Source organism: Sus scrofa, chromosome 13 (assembly GCF_054392235.1).
Source record: "Sus scrofa isolate SSC_HxYL_T2T_F1_AM1 chromosome 13, Sscrofa_HxYL_maternal_Yorkshire_Landrace_v2.0, whole genome shotgun sequence".
Classification (NCBI taxonomy): domain Eukaryota; kingdom Metazoa; phylum Chordata; class Mammalia; order Artiodactyla; family Suidae; genus Sus; species Sus scrofa.
Genome location: NC_139395.1, coordinates 150,355,111 through 150,375,102, shown reverse-complemented (window position 1 = coordinate 150,375,102; position 19,992 = coordinate 150,355,111). Strand labels below are relative to the sequence as shown.

Below are 19,992 nucleotides of genomic sequence, written 5' to 3'. Positions count from 1 at the left end.
GATAGAAAATATGTGGTCTATATATACAACGGACTATTACTTAGCTATTAAAAAAAGAGAAAGAAACCTTGCCATTTGTGCCAATATGGATGGGTGCCCTTGAGGTTATGCTAAGTGAAATAAATCAGAGAAAGACAAATACCATATGATTGTACTTATCATGGATAACCTAGAACAAAAGCAGAAAGCAAACAAACAAAAAAAAAGCTTGTAGGTACAGAAAACCGATTGATTGTTGCCAGTCATTGGGTAAGGGTGGATGGAGTGGGTCAAGGGAGTCAAAGGTACAGACTTCCAGTTATAAGTTAAGTCATGGGGATGTAATGTACAGCATACCAACATTGTTAATAAAACCATACCACATATTTAAAAGCTGCTAAAACTTTTTTCACAAAAAATTTTTGTGATTATGCAAGATGATGGATGTTAACTAGTCTTATGGTGATGGTCAGTTCATAATGTACACAAATACTAAATCATGATGTACACCTAAAACTAATTTTATATGTCAGTTACACCTTGGTACATTTCTTTTTTAAAGAACAGAAAGCCAGAATTAAGGATATGGGTTTATACATAATCTAAGCACTTGATGGAGTTGTGGCAGAAGGTTCACGTACGTGGTCGGGTTAGATGCCTTGTGAGGACTTTACCAACAGCGTGTCACAGTGATTCTAAGATGTATGCTAAAATTGTCTTTAATTGTGAGGCAGTTTTATTTTATTTGGTATTGAACTTTTTTTGGCAACAGGAGATTTATTTCTGTTTTTTGATACTGTTAAACTATGCATGCTCTAAAATTGGACACTGAAAAGAAGTTAGTTACAGGCCAACATCACTGAAGAACATAGATGCAAAATCCTCAACAAAATACTAGCAAACTGAATCTAACAATACAGTAAAAGGATCATACACCAGGATCAAGTGGGATTTATCCCAGGGATGCAAGAGTTTTTCAGTATCCACAAATCAAATAAATGTGATATACATACACCACATCCAACTGAGGGATAAAAATCCATGATCATCTCAGTAGACACAGAAAAAAACTTCTGGCAAACTTCAACACTCATTTACAATAAAAACTCTCCAGAAAGTGGGCATATTGAGAACCTACCTCAACATAATAAAGGCCCTATATGACAAACCCACAGCTAACATCATTCTCAGTGATGAAAAGCTGAAAGCATTTCCTCTCAGATGGGGAACAAGACAATGATGTCCTCTCTTGCTACTTCCATTCAACATAGTTTTGGACATCCTAGCCACGACAGTTAGAGAAGCAAAAGAAATCAAAGGAATCCAAATGGAAAAAGAAGTACAGCTGTCAGTGTTTGCAGACGACATGATACTCTATGTAGAAAATCCCGAAGATGCTACTGCAAACATCTAAAGCTCATCAATGTGCAAAGTTGCAGGATACAAAATTAATACACAGAAATCTCCTGCATTTCTATAAAAGTGAAAGGTGAAAGAGAAATTAAGGAACTAATTAAATTTACCATTGCATTAAAAACAATAAAATACCTAAGAACAAACATTTCTAAGGAGGTAAAAGACTTGTCTGTATTCTGAAAACTCTAAGATGTTGATGAAAGAAATCAGAGATAATACAAACATATGAAAAGATATACCATGCTTTTGAATTGGAAGAATCAGTATTGTCAAAATGACTATACTACCCCAGGCAATCTGCAGGTCCAGTGCAATCTCTATCAAATTACCAAAGTCATTTTTCACAAAACTAGAACAAAAACTTTTAAAATTTGTATGGGAACACAAAAGACACTGAATAGCCAAAGCAATCCTGAGGGGAAAAAAAATGGAGCTGAAGAAATCAGGTTCCCTGACCTAATACTGCAAAGCTAGTCATCGAAACAGTATGGTACTGGCATAGAAACAGAAGTATAGATCGGCGGAATGGGATAGAAAGCCCGGAATAAACCCATGCACCTGTGGTCAAATAATCTACAATAGAGGAGGCAAGAATATTCAATGGAGAAAAGACAGTCTCTTCAATAAGTAGTGCTGGGAAAACTAGACAGCTCCACGTTAAAAGAATGAAATTATAGCATTCTCTAACACCATGAACAACAACAAAAAAAAACTAAAAATGATTTAAAGACTTTAAAGGTTAGGCTGGATACTATAAAACTCCTATAGTTTTTTAGGAAAACATAGGCAGAACACTCTATGACATAAATCGCAGCAATATCTTTTTGGACCCACCTTCTAGAGTGTAAGTACACAAGTGAGACCTAATTAAACCTTTAAAAGCTCTTGCACTGCAAAAGAAACCAACAAAACAAAAAGACAACCCACAAAATGGGAGAAAATCTTTGCAAATGAAGTGACCGACAAGAGATTAATATCCAAAATATAGAAATTTCTTCAAAGACATACCAGTGGCCCAAAGTACATAAAAAGATGTCCAACATCACTATTAGAGAAATGCAAATCAGAATTATAGTGAGGTATCACTTCACACTGGTCAGAATGGCCATCATCAAAAAGCCTGCAAACAATAGGAGTTCCCATTGTGGCTCAAGAGAAACAAATCCAACTAGTATCCATGAAGATGTGGGTTTGATCCCTGGCCTCACTCAGTGGGTTAAGGATCCGGTGTTGCCACAAGCTGCAGTGTAAGTTGCAAACATGACTCAGATCTGGCATTGCTGTGGCTGTGGCATAGGCCAGCAGCTGCAGCTCCAATTCAACCCTTGCCTGGGAACCTCCATATGCCACAGGTGCAGCCCTTAAAAAAAAAAAAAAAAAGTCTACATACAGTAAATGCTGAAAAAGATGTGAAGAAAAGGACACTGTCTTATACTATTGGTGGGAATGTAAGTTGGTACAATCACTGTAGAGAACAGTATGGAGGTTCCTTAAAAGACTAAAAGTAGAACTACCGTATGATCCAGCCATCTCTCTCCATCTAACCAGAGAAAACTATCATTCAAAAAGACACGTGCACCTCGGTGTTCACTGCAGTGCTATTTACAATAGCGCAAGACCTCATCTGGCATTTTCACTACTGTGACTCACTCAGGTCATCGCTGTGGTACATGTTCAGTCCCAGGCCTAGGAACTTCCATATGTCGTGTGCGTAGCAACCGCCCCCCCCCCCCAAAAAGGGGACCTATTTACAAAACAGAAACAGATTCACAGATTTTGAAAACAAACTTGTGGTTGCCAAAGGGGAGCCATGGAGGGAAAGGATAAAGTTGGAGTTTGGGATTAACACATACACACTACTATATATAAAATCACCAACAAGGATCTGCTGCATATATAGCACAGGGGTGCTTTACTCAATATTCTGTAAAAGGAAAAGAGTCTGAAAGAATGGTTATGTATAACTGAATCTCCTTGCTATACATCTGAAACTAACATTGTAAGTCAAATATACTCCAATATAAAATAAAAATTAAACTAAATTGAAAAAAAAAAGGAATTGGTTAGCCTCTGTCTCCACTGTGGAGGTCTGGCTAATCCTAGGAGTCTCTTCATCTGCTTTTAATCACTAGCTTTGTAGAAGGGCAGTGGCCAGCACAAGCATATTTTTATTTCAATCAGGTTACTTTTCAGAAGAGTCATGTGACAGGTTTTCTCTTTTTCTGTGTTACAGTAAATGTTTGTGTTTTTGTAGGTGATAATCTGGGCCAGCAGTACAACAGCCCACAGGAAGTCATCGGCAAACGAGGTTCTGATATCATCATCGTGGGTCGGGGCATTTTAATGTCAGCTAATCGTCTGGAAGCAGCCGAGAAGTACAGAAAAGCTGCCTGGGAAGCTTATTTGAGTAGACTTGCTGTTTGAGTGTCTCAGATACATTTTTATGAAGGCCTTGAAGATACACAGTCTCCCGAGATGCCACTGCCTTGAAATAATAAGCTGCCTATAATACTGCTTGGATTCTTCCATGGGTCCTGGATTGGCTTCTGGACTTAACCCTGGTCTACAGGAAATATTCAGTGATGTGTGATCACTCTAATCCATTCTTTTTCAAACTTTCTTTTGTTGAGATTGATATTGATTAGGCAATCACAGTCCTGTCTGTGTTAGAATCTTCCATATTTGAAGATCCCCTATCTCTAGATCAGACTTTTGGATTCTTTTAATTGCCATGAGACAGACATTTTAGGCTATCAAGAGGCTAAAGCCAGTAGAGCATTTCATGAGTCCTTTATTCTCTCTAATGTGGTGCTCTAATAATTCTTAAATGCTAGCTTTTCCCCTCCTCTTCTGCTTCAAAGTTATAGTCCAGGATGTAGATGCTCCTAGCACTGCCGTTGCTCACTCACCCGAGGGAGCTGGGTGGGGATGCAGGTCATGTAAGTGAGCCCCTGAGCCCCTGAAGCCAGTATCTGGCTTCCATTTCATAACTCATTTCTTCCCCGAGGCAACAGTGTAGACCTGTGCTAACCCCAGTCACTGCTTCCTTTCGCCTAATTTCCATTACAAATGGACCAAACTGTTCCTTCATTTATTTAAAAGGACAGCAATGTCAGTTCTAAAGTTTCATTCAGAGGTTTGCTCGAGGATCCTACAACATTAACAGTGATGTCAGCCTTCACATTTAGAAATGAAGACAAAGGAGAGGCTGGGCACGCAGGAAGCCCTCTCACTCTGGGCCCAAGTGCACTTTCTCCTAGAAATTCCTCAGAGTTTCTGGGTGATCCCTGGTCTCCAGTATTGATGTCGATTTTTCCCATTTTTATATTTCTTTGGTCTGTTCAGGAAGCATCAAGAGGGGAGTGAAGGGTGTGGGCTCAGATGATCATTTTGAAATGGCCCCACTGAACATCCAAGGCCCTGGGGATCTTGAGCGGGGCCACGTGGCAGGTGCATTTGAAAGCTCTCAGTTCCCATTCCACCAGCACCTCCTAGTCTGCTTTTCCTTCTGCTTGTGCTCATGACGACATATAGTGGCAGGAGCAATTGCCATTTCCTCCAGATGACAGCTGTTCCCATCCCTGACTGCCCCACTCTTCAGCTCTCAGCACTCAGAGGGAAGCTGTTATTTAACTCAGGTGCTTATGTTGGAGGCTCCACTTAATAGCTTCTGCTCTAAAATCCAGCTGAGCTTTGGGTGCCAGTGCTGCTTCTCCAGAGAAGTTCCCTCTGGGAAAGGCAAGTTGTCACGGAAGGAAGGAAGTGGAAGAGGTGTGGCCTTGGGGCTACTCAGGAGGAGTGGAAAGTTAGGGAGGGAGTGGCAGAAGTTTTTCTAATAAAAACTTATAGAAACCTCTTGGTTATCCTCAAAGTCTTGGTGACCTCATGGCTGAGAGACCTTTCCAGTCGTGTGCTGAGGTCTCAAGTGCCCCCTTCATGAACATCACTCATGCTGATGTGGACTGATTATCAGTCTCTGGGTGCAGGTGGCAGCAGCCTGAGGGCACTCAACTTCCATTCCCCCACCTCTTCTAATGGAGTGGCTGCCCAGTCCATGTAGGCGAGGTCCACGGACTCTGCCAGGCTCTCCAGAGAAGAAGACAGATACAGGAGATCATTTCCTTCGAGGTAGGTGGGTACAAGGAACAGCAAGGAGGCTAGATCTAGGGTGTGTGTGTGCGCGTGTGTATGTGTGTCTGTGTACACACATTGGGGCCAACTGAATGTTCCTGGCTGGGGAGGAGCTGGGGTTGCTGACAGCCCATCCTTGTCAGTGCAGTGCTGGTCTGTAAATACAGTCTGGGCCTCCAACCCTGGGTTTGTGACTACATGTGGCTCAAGGTAGCCAGGGCTAGGCCAAAAAGAGCACTTGAGGAAGCCCAGTAACCAGGCAAGGAAAGTAAAGAAAACCCCACCTGTAACAGGTGTTGGGTCCAGGAGAGCCAGGATTTTAACTTGTGTTCAGTGCAGTATCTCTACCTGGAATGGGCTCAGCAAATGTTTCTTAATGAATAGGAGCCCAGGTGCCTTGAGTGAGCTAAAGACAGTACTACTTCTGAATAACAAGTACAAAATGACACAACTTGTGTGTATTAGGGTTGGGAGGAACTAGAATAAAAATTTGAGTTTTAAGTTTGACAGAAGAAAATATAAGGATGGTGTGATAGTGTTGAGAACTAGATTTCTGGAAGAGCAAGTTGAAGAAATCAAAATTCAAAACAAAGGGACAAATAATGAGGGAATAGATGAGAGGCTCAGAGGGCAGATCCATGAATATAAGGAGAAGACAATGAGGAAATAATTACAGAAATAATCAAAAATTTCCAGTTTGAAAAAATGCTTGTCTCCAGATGAAAAGGGCCCACAGGTGTTAGGAACAGGTATATCCTGTCAATTACAACATCAGGGAAATTTTATAAGCATCTAGAGGAATAAATTACTTGCGAAGTAGAAGGAATCTGACTATACTGTCATCTGTAACATGGGAAGCTTGGTCCTGAGAAAGGCCTGTCACAACCAGGAATCCTGAGCCCAGCCATGTGACCCCCATTTGGGCTGTAGCAGCCTGGTTATATATGATCAGGGTACTTCTCAGTGCTCTGACTGATCCACACTAGTGAGTGCAAGGCGCTGAGTATGTGCCCTTGAAAAGGCTCACCAGGAGGAGGCTGGGGGTGCGCGCACAGGTTGAGTAGGGGATCAGGCCAATAGAAATGGGACCTGTCAGCAGCTGAAGCAGGGACTGTGTCCTACAGTCTTAGGAAACTGGTACAGCAAGCTCCTTAGAGATCTAAGCTAATCACCCCATTTCACAGATGAAATTGAGGCCCACTGGGAAATGACTCTTACAAGGAATGCTAATTATAGGCAGAGTAAGGACTAGAATCCCTGTCCTTACGCTTCATTTGGTACTTTTGTTATTACACTTTACCCCCTTTCTGTAAGGGGGTGAAGTATAACTCCCTGCCCGTTATGTCTACATGCACATACATAGTATACATACAATGTTCTTTCACCATTTAATCAAGTATTTATTGAACACAAGGAGCAAACTGTACATACACTGTCCCAAACATTACACTTAGTTTCTAAACTACACTTTTTAAAGGACTTCCAGACCATCCTAAGAGCAACAGGCCTTTCCTTCCCATCAGTCACAACTCAGATGCTTCCATTGCTACCAGGATTCAGCAGAACATGGCAAAACTCAAGTGCCAATTCTATTAAGTCCCCTTCCTTCCTTCCTCCCCGAATCCACATACTTTACCAGAGGATGCACCAGTTCTTCCCCTTTGAGGTGAGGAGTATTTCCACGCTTCACTGATGTTGGGCTCAGCAATGTAACTCTAGCCAATGGAATGAGAGCGGGCAGGAGCCCAGACTCATGTTTCTGCTCACCGCTTTCATTTCTGCCACCACCATGAGAAGAACATGCCCTGATTAGCCCACATGTCCCAGAAGAAAAACAGCAGTGCCCACACCAGCCTTCCACAGCCTAATGCACAGGGACCCCACCTGGTCTGTAAGCCTGTGAGCATGGTGATAAATGCTCAAAACTGTGTGCCATGGAATTCAGGGGAGGCAATTGTGTAGGAATAGCTAATACATTTAACAGTTAAAAGGGCTACAGCTTCCCCAGATCTAGCCCTTAAGAAGACAACTTGATACTGCTAAGACTCAGCCTTCCTACCTTCAGCCTCCCTGCCTTCAACTGGTTGCTTTAGTGATCTCTCCAAAAGAAACAGCTACTTAGCTCCTGTGAGCCCAGTATCAGTCAAGTGTAACTGACACACTCTGCAATTTGCTTCCTCCACCCCATAGCTGATGGATATGATATTGTGCTGTCAGCACCAAGGCACACAATGGGCTGACTGAGCATGGGCTAAGAGGACCAGTGGAGCAAGGATACCAAAGTGGGTTTTTTGAAGGAATCTGGTACTTTTTAATGGGGGTGGGCTAGGGTGGAATCAGGACTCCCTGGGGTTCTTTTTAGTTAATGCTGTTTTAGTAAATGTTTTTATTCTGGATTATAGGACAAGTAGGTGTCAAATCTTTTTTTTTTTTTTTCTTTTTTTTTTAAGATCCTAAAGCCTTTAGAGTTTGTAATCTGGAATTCCCCCCCTTTTTTTTTTAATCCCAAATATTTTGTTTTCCACTGTACAGCATGGGGACCAAGTTACACATACATGTATACATAATTTTTCCTCCCATTGTTGTGTTGTGATGTAAGTATATAGACATAGTTCTCAATGCTACACAGCAGGATCTCATTGTAAATCCATTCCAAGAGCAATAGTTTGCATCCATTAAGCCCAAGCTCCCAATCCCTCCCACTCCCTCCCTCTCTCCCCTGGGCAGCCACAAATCTATTCTCCAAGTCTATGATTTTCTTTTCTGTGGAAATGTTCATTTGTGCTGTATATTATGGAGTTCCCATCTTGACTCAACAGTAGTGTACCCAACTAGGATCCATGAGGATGTGAGTTCAGTCCCTGACCTCGCTCAGTGGGTTAAGGATCTGGCATTGCCATGATCTGTGGTGTAGGTTGCAGACACGGCTCGGAACTGGCATTTCTGCAGCTGTGACATAGGCCGGAGCTATAGCTCCAATTAAACCCCTAGCCTGGGAACTTCCATATGCCATGAGTATGGCCCTATAAAGCAAATACAAACATACATACATACATACATAGTTTGTAGTCTGGCCTTGCATGAAGTATCAAGTGAAAGTGGTTTTTTTTTTTTTTTTTTTTTTGACTCTGCAATCTGTTTTCTCCATTGCCCTTCCAGCCAGTACTTGGCCTCTGAGCCTCAGGAAAGGGCTGCCACCATGCAAATACAAACAGAAACAAAACAGGATTTTTTGTTTGTTTGTTTGTTTCTTTGCCATTTCTTGGGCTGCTCCTGTGGCGTATGGAGGTTCTCAGGCTAGGGGTCTAATCGGAGCTGTAGCTGCCAGCCTACGCCAGAGCCACAGCAATGTGGGATCCGAGCCGCGTCTGCAACCTACACCACAGCTCACGGCAACGCTGGATCCTTAACCCACTGAGCAAGGCCAGGGATCGAACCCACAACTTCAACGTTCCTAGTCAGATTCGTTAACCACTGTACCACGACGGGAACTCCCAACAGAATATTATCTAACTTTGAATGCTCAAGGTCTTGGCATAAAGACTGGTTTGGAAGAATATTTGCTTCTCTCCTTACCACCAAGGGAACAAAGGAGACTTCCTCTGGCCTAGTGAGAGCAACATAAGGCAGAGGGTGGTCACGTCAGATCATACGGTGGGCTGCGACATGGGCTCCCCACCCACAGGCAGGGAGGGAGGAAAATAGACATGTCAACAGCAGAAGGGCTCTGGGTCTGGCTCTTCTAGGAAGGGCCCAGCAGAGCGGTGACCACAGAGGTCCCACCCCAGCACAGAGTGGGCCCGTGGACCTGCAGGCTACGTGTGGCTGGGGCAGAGCCTGCGGCAGCCTGAGCTTCCTTTGGCTCCCAATGACATGAAAGAGAAGCTGCATTTCCCTAAGAAGGGCATGGGAGTTAAATGAAAAGCAGATCTGGTGGACCTGAAGGCTCTCTCCACCGTCACATGAGGACAGTTCATTAGAAGTGGTCCTGATGAGGACAGTGACATCTCAGCAGTGGTCAGGTGCACACACAGCTCCATGGGCCTGCTGCCAGTGTCATGATACTACACTTCGTGGCCCACTGGTTGGGGCATCCTGAAACAATTGTGTTTAACCAGACCCTGTCCCTTCTAACCTGTAACTTTTCTGCCATCACTTGAATAGATACTTAAAGTAGAGATGATGTTGAGTTTAAAAAAAAAATACATATATATATATATATATATATATATATGGAGTTCCTATCATGGCTCAGCAGTTAATGAACCCAAGTAGCATCCATGAGCATGTGGGTTTGATCCCTGGCCTTGCTCAATGGGTTCAGGATCCTGCATTGCTGTGGCTCTGATGTAGGCGGGCAGCTACAGCTCCGTTTGGACCCCTAGCCTGGGAACCTCCAAATGCCATGAGTGTAGCCCTAGAAAAACAAGAAATGAATAAAAAAATTAAAATATATATATGTTTGTTTTGTTTTGTTTTGCCATTTCTTGGGCCGCTCCTACAGCATATGGAGGTTCCCAGGTTAGGAGTCGTATCGGAGCTGTAGCTGCCAGTCTACACCAGAGTCACAGCAATGCGGGATCCGAGCCACGGCTGCAACCTACACCACAGCTCACAGCAACACCGGATCCTTAACCCACTGAGCAAGGCCAGGGATCGAACCCGCAACCTCATGGTTCCTAGTAGGATTCGTTAACCACTGAGCCACGACGGGAACTCCAAAATATATATATATGTTTTAAGTAAACCTGAATGATGGGTTTTAGGTCTTATTCACCTCTTAGAATGTTCTCAGGGAAAATCGGCCTGGTCAGACTCTGGTTTCCTTTCCCTCTTGTGCTCTCCTCTCCATTCCTCACCCCTTTCATCCTGCTGCCTTCAGACTTCCCCAAACCCTCGTGGTCTACTCTTGGGTTGCAGCACTCCCTCTCCCTTTGCTTGTCTTCTTCCCCATTTAGAGTCTGGGTCCTTCTGATAGGCGAGATCTCCCAACTCAATTCTAGCCTACCATCCCTGCAGCTTGAGCAGGAATGAACCCTCAGGGGCCGTGTTCAGCAGGCAGAAAGCCAGGCAGTCCTGGCCTCTTCCTTCTCTGCCCAGCGCTCCCACCCATGCAGAGACCCTCATACAGGGTGCAACCCACAACTCTTGGTTGGCGGTGTGTTCTATTCAGTGTAGGTTTTTTAAATGTTTAAATATTGTTTTATGGTCACAGGCCAGGAGTGAATGCCAACTATCACACATAACCGCTCGAACAAATATTCCATTTCAATAGGGCTGGCTGGACTGGCAAGGAGATGTGCCTACAAGAACACACAGTCACCTCCATGAAAAGGAGTCTTAAAAGTGTTGTACTTTTATGCCAGGAATCATGGAATATATGTCAGTTGTCATCTTTCCTCTTTTTTCTTTTCTTTTTTTTTTTTTTTTTTTGTCGTCTCTTTTTAGGGCCACACCCACGGCACATGGAGGCTCCCAGGCTAGGGGTCTGATTGGACCTATAGCCGCCAGCCTACGCCACAGCCACGGCAACACCAGATCCCAGCCACGTCTCTGACCTATACTACAGGTCACGGCAATGATGGATCTGTAACCTGCTGAGCGAGGCCAGGGGATGGAACCCACAACCTCCCAGTTCCCAGTCAGATTCGTTTCCACTGTGCCACAATGGGAACTCCCTTCCCTCATTGTTTAAGTAGAAAAGTTCCTTGAGCTGTATCTGGAATTTTGATTACCATGCATGTACCAGAAATTGCTCACACTATGGGGCTCAGAGAAAAAGAAACAAGGAATAGGGAGAGGGAGAGGCATTCTACAATCTCTTTGCCTGCATGAAGACATACTTCCTTTTATTTCAGTAGAGAGGTGTGCCTCCAAGGCAGAAACTCAGATGACTCAATCATACCAGAGAGTTCAGGGATAAGAAAAGACAGTTCTGAGGAAGGAGACAAGATGGCGGAGTAGAAGGACTTGAGCTCACCTCCTCTCATAAAAACACCAAAATCACAACTAATTGCTGAACAACCATAGACAAAAAAGACTGGAACCTACCAAAAAAGATATTCTATCCAAAGACGAAGAAGAAGACAGACAGCAGGAGGGGTGCTTTCATGTTATAATCAATCCCATATGTGCCAGGTGGGGCGACCTAAAAAATGGGAAATTACTACATTGCAGAGGTTCTCTCAAAGGAGGGTTCTGAGTCCCTCATCAGGCTCCCCAGCCTGGGGGTCTGGCATCAAGAGTAGGAGCCTGGAGAGCATTTGGCTTTGAAAGCCAGCAGAGCCTGAGTGTAGAAGCTCCACAGGATTTGGAGAAACAGAGACTCCACTCAAGTTTCAGGTACACTGGACCCAGGACAAAGCAGTGACTCCATAGAAAATTGGTCTAGAGTTGTACATCCTGGAGGGGCTCTTGGGGAGGGAGGGGTTGGCTATGGCTCACTGTGGGGGAAAGGACACTGGTGGCTGATGCCCCAGAGAGTATACATTGACACATTGATTTGAGCTCTCCCAGAAATTACCATTTTGTTATTTTGGGGGGTTGGTTTGTTTTGGGTTTTGTTGATGGTGGTGTTTTTTGGGGTTGTTGGTGGTGGGTTTTTTGTTTGTTTCTTTTTAGGGCGACACCTGCAGGATATGGAACTTCCCAGGCTCAGGGTCAAACTGGAGCTGTATCTGCTGGCCTATATCACAGCCATACAAACACAGGATCTGAGCTGCACCACAGCTTGCAGCCATGCCAGATCCTTAGCCCACTGAGTGGGGCCAGGGACTGAAACTGCATCCTCATGGATACTAGTTGGGTTCGTTTCTGCTGGGCCACAGCAGGAACTCCAAAGTCACCATTTTGACATTGATACCTGAACTTATCCCAATAGACTGCAGGCTCCAATGCTGGGCTGCCTCAGGCCAGACAACCAGCAGGGTGGGACACAGCCCCATGCATCAGCAGACAGGCTGCTTAAAGTTGTCCTGAACCCACAGCCACATCTAAACACACCTCTCGACACAGCCCTACCCACCAGAGGGACAAGACTCACCTCCACCCACCAGTGGGCAGGCAACAGTCCCTCCTACCAGAAAGCATGCACAAGCCCCTGGGTCAACTTCACCCACCCAAGGGGGCAAACACCAGAAGCAAGAGGAACTACAATAATGCAGCCTGAGGAACAGAGACCACACACACAGAAAAGACAGACAAAATGAGATGGCAGATAAATATGTTTCAGATGAAGGAACAAGATAAAACCCTGGAAGAACAACTAAGTGAAGTGGAGATAGGCACTCTACCTGAAAAAGAATTCAGAGCAATGATAGTAAACATGATCTAAGATCTCAGAAAAAAGAATGGAGGAAAAGGCCCAGAAGATGTAAGAAATGCTTAACAAAGAGCTAGAAGATTTAAAGAACAAACAAATAGAGATGAACAATAACCAAAATAAATACACTAGAAGGAATCTATACCAGAATAAATGAGACAGAAAAACAAATAAGTGAGGAGTTCCTGTCATGGCTCAGTGGTTAACGAATTGGACTAGGAACAATAAGGTTGCATATTCGATCCCTTGCCACACTCAGTGGGTTGGGGATCCAGTGTTGCCAGGAGCTGTGGTGTAGATCACAGACACAGCTCAGATCCTGCGTTGCTGTGGCATAGGCCGATGGCTGCAGCTCCAATTCCACCCCTAGCCTCCATATGCTGCATGTGCACCTCTAAAAAGACAAAAGACCAAAGAAAATTAATAAGTGAGCTGAAGACAGATTGGTAGAAATACTGCTGTGGAAAAGAATGAAGAAAAAAAGAAAGAAAAGAAATCAAGACAGTCTAAGAGACTTCTGGGACAACATTAAATGCACCATCATTTGCATTATAGGGGGTCCCAGACAGAGAAGAGAGAAAGTAAGGCCCTGAGAAAATATTTGCAGAGATAAGAGTTGAAGATTTCCCTAAGTGTAAAAGAAAATATTCATTCAAGTCCAGGATGCACAGAGTCCCATACAGGATAAACCCAAGGAGGAATTTGCTGAGACATACAGTAATCAGACTGACAAAAATTAAAGGCAAAGAAAAAATATTAAAAGCAATGAGGGAGAAGCAACAATTAACATAAGGGAATCCCCATAAGGTCATCAGCTGATTTTTCAGCAGAAATTCTGCAGGCCAGAAGGGAGTGGCACAACATATTTAAACTGATGAAAGGGAAAAACCTATAACCAAGAATATACTACTCACCAAGTTTCTTGTTCATATTTGACAAAGAGATCAAGGCTTTATAGAAAAACAAAAGCTAAGAGAATTCAGCACCACCAAACCAGCTTTACAATAAATGCTAAAGGAGTTTCTCTAGGTGGAAAAGAAAAGGCCACAACTAGAAACAAAGAAAAATACGATGGGAAAGCTCACGAGTAAAGGCAAACATACAAATATGGTAGGCAAATCATCCACACACAAATATGATATCAAAACCAGCAATTGTGGAGTTTGCATTGTGGTGCAGCAGAAATGAATCCAACTAGGAACTGTGAGGTTGTGGGTTCAATCCCTGGCCTCGCTCAATGGGATAAAGATCTTGCGTTGCCATGAGCTGTGGTGTAGGTTGCAGATGCAGCTCGGATCTGGCATTGCTGTGGCTCTGACGTAGGCTGGCAGCTATAGCTCCGATTAGACCCCTAGCCTGGGAAGCTCCATATGCCACTGGTTCAGCCCTAAAAGGACAAAAAACAAAACAAAACAAAACAAAACAAAAAAACAATTGTGAGAAGAGTACAAATCCAGGATATTAGAAATTAAGAGAACAGCAATCTAAAACAATCTTGTATGTACACAGACAGCTGAATCAAAACTTCATGGGAACCAAAAGCCAAAAATCTACAATAATCCACAAATATGCTATCAAAATTAGCAGTCATGAGAAGAGAATAAAAAAGAATGTTGAAAACACATTTGAAGAGACCAGCAACATAAAACAATCCTGTACATATACACACTGCTGTATCAAAATCTAATAAACAAACCAAAAAACTACAATAGACATACACAAAAAAAAGCAAACCAAATACAACACTAAAGATAGTCATCAAATCCTAGGAAGAGAACAAAAGAGGAAGGGAAGAAAAAAGACCTAAAATAACAAATCCCAAGAAATTAAGAAAATGGCAATAAGTATGTAATATCAATAATTACATTGAATGTAAATGAATTAAATGCTTGAACCCAATGAACATACAATAGCTGAATGGATACAAAAACAAGACCTACATGCTGTCTACAAGAAACTCACTTCAGATCTAGGGACAAATATAGACTTAAAGTGAGGGGAGGAAAAAAGGTATTTGATCTAAATGGAAATCACAGGAAAGATAGAGTAGCAATACTCATATCACATAAAACAGACTTTAAAATAAAGATTGTCAGAATTCAATTGCATTTCTATATACTAATAATGAAAGATCAGAAAGAGAAACCAGAGAAACCATATTATTTACAATCATATCAAAAAGAATAAAATACCTAGAAATAAACCCACCTAAAGAGACCAAAGGCCTTATACTCTGAAAAGTTTAAGACCTTGATGAAAGAAATCAAAGATGAGGAGTTCCCATTGTGGCTCAGTGATAACGAACCCAGCTAGCATCCAGGAGGATGTGGGTTTGATCCCAGGCCTTGCTCAGTGAGTTAAAGATCTGGCGTTTCTGTGAGCTGTAGTATAAGTTGCAGATGCGATTAGGTTCCAGCATTGCTCTGGCATAGGATGGCAGCTGCTGCTCCAATTTGACCCCTAACCTGGGAACTTTCATATGCCGCACCTTCAGCCCTAAAAAAGACCAAAAAAAAAAAAAAAAAAAAAAAAAAAAGCTTTAAAAGGAAGGAGGTGAGGGAGGGAAAGAGGGAGGAAGCAAGTAAGGAAGGAATTCAGATGGAAAGATATACCATTCTCTTGGACTGGAACAATCAATAGTGTCAAAAAGACTATACTACCCAAAGCAATCTACAAATTCAATGCAATCTCTATCAAATAATCAAAGACATTCTTCACAGAACTATAACAGAATATTTTAAAATTTGTATGGAAACACAAGAGACCCCAAATAGCCAAAGAAATATTGAAAAAGAAAAATTAAAATGGAGGAATCAAGCTTCCTGAGTTTAGACAATACTACAAAGCTACAGTCGTCAAAACAATATGGTACTAGCACAAAAAGAGAAATGTAGATCAATGGAACAGGATAGAAATCCCAGAAATAAACTTAAGCACCTATGGTCAACTAATCTATGACAGAGGAGGAAAGAACATAATGTGGAACAAAGATAGTCTCTCCAATAAATGGTTCTGGGAAAACTGGAAAGCTACATGGAAAGGAATGAAAGTAGAACACTAACACCATACACAAAAATAAATTCAAAATGGATTAAGACCTAAATAGAAGGCCCGATACTATAAAACTCCTAGAGGAAAACACAGCTAGAACACTATTTGACATAAATCACAGCAACACCTTTGATCCACTTCCTAGAATAATGACAATAAAGACAAATAAACCAATGGGACCTAATTAAACTCAAAAGCTTTTGCACAGCAAGGAAACCATTAAAAAAAAAAAAAAAAAAAAACAAGAAGACAACCCACAGAATGGGAGAAAATCTTTGCAAATGATGCAACAGTCAAGGGCCTAATCTCCAAAATAGACAAACAACTTATACAAATCAACAACAAAACAAACATCGCAATTGAAAATGGGCAGAAGACCTGAATAGACATTTCTCCAAAGAAGACATATGGATGGCCAACAGGCATATGAAAAAATCACTAATTACGAGAGAAATCACTAATTATGAGAGAAATGTCAATCAAAATTACTATGAGGTACCATTCTCACCAGTCAAAATGGCCATCATTAACAAGTCAATAAATAACAAATGCTGAATAGGGTGTGGAGAAAAAGGTACCCTCCTTCACTGTTGGTGGGAATGTAAATTTGTACAACTGCTATGGAAGACAGTATGGAGGTACCTCAGAAAACTAAATATAGAACTACTCTATGATCCAACAGTCCCACTACTGGGCATATATCCAGACAAAACTTTCATTGAAAGAGATACATCCACCCATATGTTCATTGCAAAACTATTCGCTATAGCCAAGACATGGAAACAACGTAAATGTCCATCAAAAGACATATGGATTAAGAAGATGTGGTACATATATACAATGGAATATTACTCAGCCATTAAATAGTCAAAATAATGCCATTTGCAACAACATGGATGGAATTAGAGATTCTCATTCTATGTGAAGTAATCCAGAAAGAAAGAGACAAATACCATATGATATCACCTATGTGTGGAATGTAAAATATGCAACAGATCCTATCTAAAAAAATGGAAACAGATCATGGCCAAGGAGAGCAGCCTTGGGATTCCTGGGGGGGTGGGGTGGGGAGAGAGAAAGATGGATATTATGAGGTTTGGGGGATACAAACTGTTATATTTGGAATGGATGGGCAATGGGGCATTACTATACAGCACAGGGAAATGTGTGTGATTTGGGTCAATTTACAGTACAACAGAACTTGAAGAAACATTGTAAATCAATTATACTTTAATAAATTTTTAAATTTATTTACTTATTTGTCTTTTTGTCTTTTCTAGGGCCATGCTCACAGCATATGTAGGTTCTCAGGCTAGGGGTCGAATGGTAGCTGTAGCTGCCAGCCTACGCCAGAGCCACGACAATGCAGGATACAAGCCACATCTGCAACCTACACCACAGCTCATGGCAACACTGGATCCTTAACCCACTGAGCGAGGCCAGGGATTGAACCTGCCACCTCATGGTTCCTAGTCAGATTCGTTAACCACTGAGACATGACAGGAATGCCAATAAATTTTCTTTAAATAAAATAAATAAAATAAAGATGGTTATAAGAAACAAAGGACACTGCATAATCATCAAAGTCTCAAACCAAGATGAAGATATAATGACAGATGACAATAAAAACATGATGCTCCAAAACCTAGAGGATGCAGCAAAAACATTTCTAACAGGGAAATTTACAGCAATAGTCTTGAGCAATACACCTCAAGAAATAAGAAAAATCTCAAACACTGAAACACCTTCTACCTGAAGCAACTAGACAAAGAGGAACAAAACCAAAAGTGAATAGATGAAATCATAAAGACAAGAGGAAAAAAAATTTAAATAGAGATAAAGGAAATGATAGAGAAGATAAATGAAACCAAAAGCTAGTTGTTTGAAAAGACTGACAAAATATATAAAACTTTAGCCAGGCTCATCAAAAATAAAAGGGAGAGGGCTTAAATCAATAAAATTAAAAATGAAAATGGAGAAGTTACAATTGATACCACAGAAATATAAAGGATCAGAAGAGATTAGTACAAGCAACTATATACAATAAAATGAGCAACCAATAAAAAGAATTGGACATATTCTTAAAAAGGTACAACCTTCCAAGACTGAACCAGGGAGAAAGAGAAAATATGAACAGACCAATCACAAGAACTGAAATTGAAACTGTGATTTCAAAACTTCCACCAAACAAAAGTCCAAGACCAGATGGCTTCACAGGTGAATTCTATCAAATATTTAGAGAAGAGTTAACACCTATCCTTCTGAAACTCTTTCAAAAGTTACAGGGGAAGGAACACTCTCATACTGTGGCCACCATTACTCTGACAAAAAACCAGACAAAGATACCACAAAAAAAGAGAAAAATTATAGGCCAGTGATCACTGATGAATATAATGCAAACATTCTCAACAAAATGCTAGCAAACTGCATCCAACAATACATTAAAAGGATCATACATCATGATCAAGTCGGATTTATCCCAGGGATGCAGGATTTTTCAATATCCACAGATCAATCAGTATGCTATACCCTCATTAACAAATGAAGAGTAAAAAACAAAATCACGGAGTTCCCATCGTGGCTCAGTGGTTAAAGAATCCGACTAGGAACCATGAGGTTGCAGGTTCGGTCCCTGCCCTTGCTCAGTGGGTTGATGATCCGGCGTTGCCGTGAGCTGTGGTGTAGGTTGCAGACGCGGCTTGGTTGCAGACGTTGCTGTGGCTCTGTTGTAGGCTGGTGGCTACAGCTCCGATTAGACCCCTGGCCTGGGAACCTCCATATGCCGAGGGAGCGGCCCAGGAAATGGCAAAAAGACAAAAAACAAAAACAAACAAACAAAAAACCATAATTACCTCAATAGATGAAGAAAAAGCTTTAAAGATTCATTTATGATTTTAAAAAAATTTCTAGAGAGTGGGCATTAGGGAACCTACCTCAACATAAAAAAGGGCATATATGACAAACCCGCACGCATCATTCTCTCTCTCTCTTTTTTTTTTTTTTTTTTTTGTCTTTTTTGCCATTTCTTGGGCCGCTCCCGCAGCATATGGAGGTTCCCAGGTTAGGAGTCGTATCGGAGCTGTGGCCACTAGCCTGCGCCAGAGCCACAGCAATGTGGGATCCAAGCCACGGCTGCAACCTACACCACAGCTCACAGCAACACCGGATCGTTAACCCACTGAGCAAGGCCAGGGATCGAACCCGCAACCTCATGGTTCCTAGTCGGATTCGTTAACCACTGAGCCATGATGGGAACTCCCCCACATCATTCTCAATAGTGAAAATCTCAAAGCATTTCCTCTAAGATCAGAAACAAGACAAGGATGTTCACTCTCACCAATTTCATTCAACACAGTACTGGAATTCCTAGCTACGGTATAGAAGCCAAAGAAATAAAAGGAAGAGTTCAAAGGCAGTGCTGCAGATTAAGGATCCAGCAATGTCACTGCAGGGGTTTGGGTCTCTGCTGTGGTGCAGGTTCAATCCCTAGCCTGAGGAAATTCCACATACTGTGGGCAAGGCCAGGCAGAAAGAAAGGGAGAGAGGAGGGAGGAAGGGAGGAAGGAAGGAAGGAAAGAAAAAAAAGAATCCAAATAGGAAAATAAATAAAACCGTCACTGTTTAAAGATGATATGACACCATACATAGAGAATTATAAAGAAGAGTAGAAAACTATTAGAGCTCATCATCAAATTCAATAAAGTTGCAGGATAGGAGTTCCCATGGTGGCACGGTGGTTAACGAATCCGACTAGGAACCATGTGGTTGCAGTTTCGATCCCTGGCCTTGCTCTGTGGGTTAAGGATCAGGCATTGCAGTGAGCTGTGGCATAGGCCACAAATGTGGCTTGGATCCCGCATTGCTGTGGCTCTGGCGTAGGCTGGTGGCCACAGCTCCGATTAGACCCCTAGCCTGGGAACCTTTATATGCCGTGGGTGTGGCCCTAGAGAAGGCAAAAACAAAAAATTAAATAAAATAAAAATAAATAAAAATTTAAAAAAAGTTGCAGGATAAAAATTGCTACAAAATTAATATACAGAAATCTCTTGAATTTCTATACACAAATGATGAGAGATTAGAGAGAAATTAAGGAA

General features: G+C 42.0%; 1 protein-coding gene across 1 annotated transcript in view; it reads left to right on the top strand.

Moving 5' to 3' along the window:
* Positions 1–6,352, top strand: part of UMPS (uridine monophosphate synthetase) — a 38,799-nt gene extending 32,447 nt beyond the window's left edge. Inside the window, exon 6 of the mRNA XM_021071253.2 lies at positions 3,650–6,352. Within this exon, the coding sequence (XP_020926912.1) occupies positions 3,650–3,819 (170 nt within the window). The 3' untranslated portion in view covers positions 3,820–6,352. The remainder of the gene's footprint in view (positions 1–3,649) is intronic.
* Positions 6,353–19,992: the final 13,640 nt, after the last annotated feature.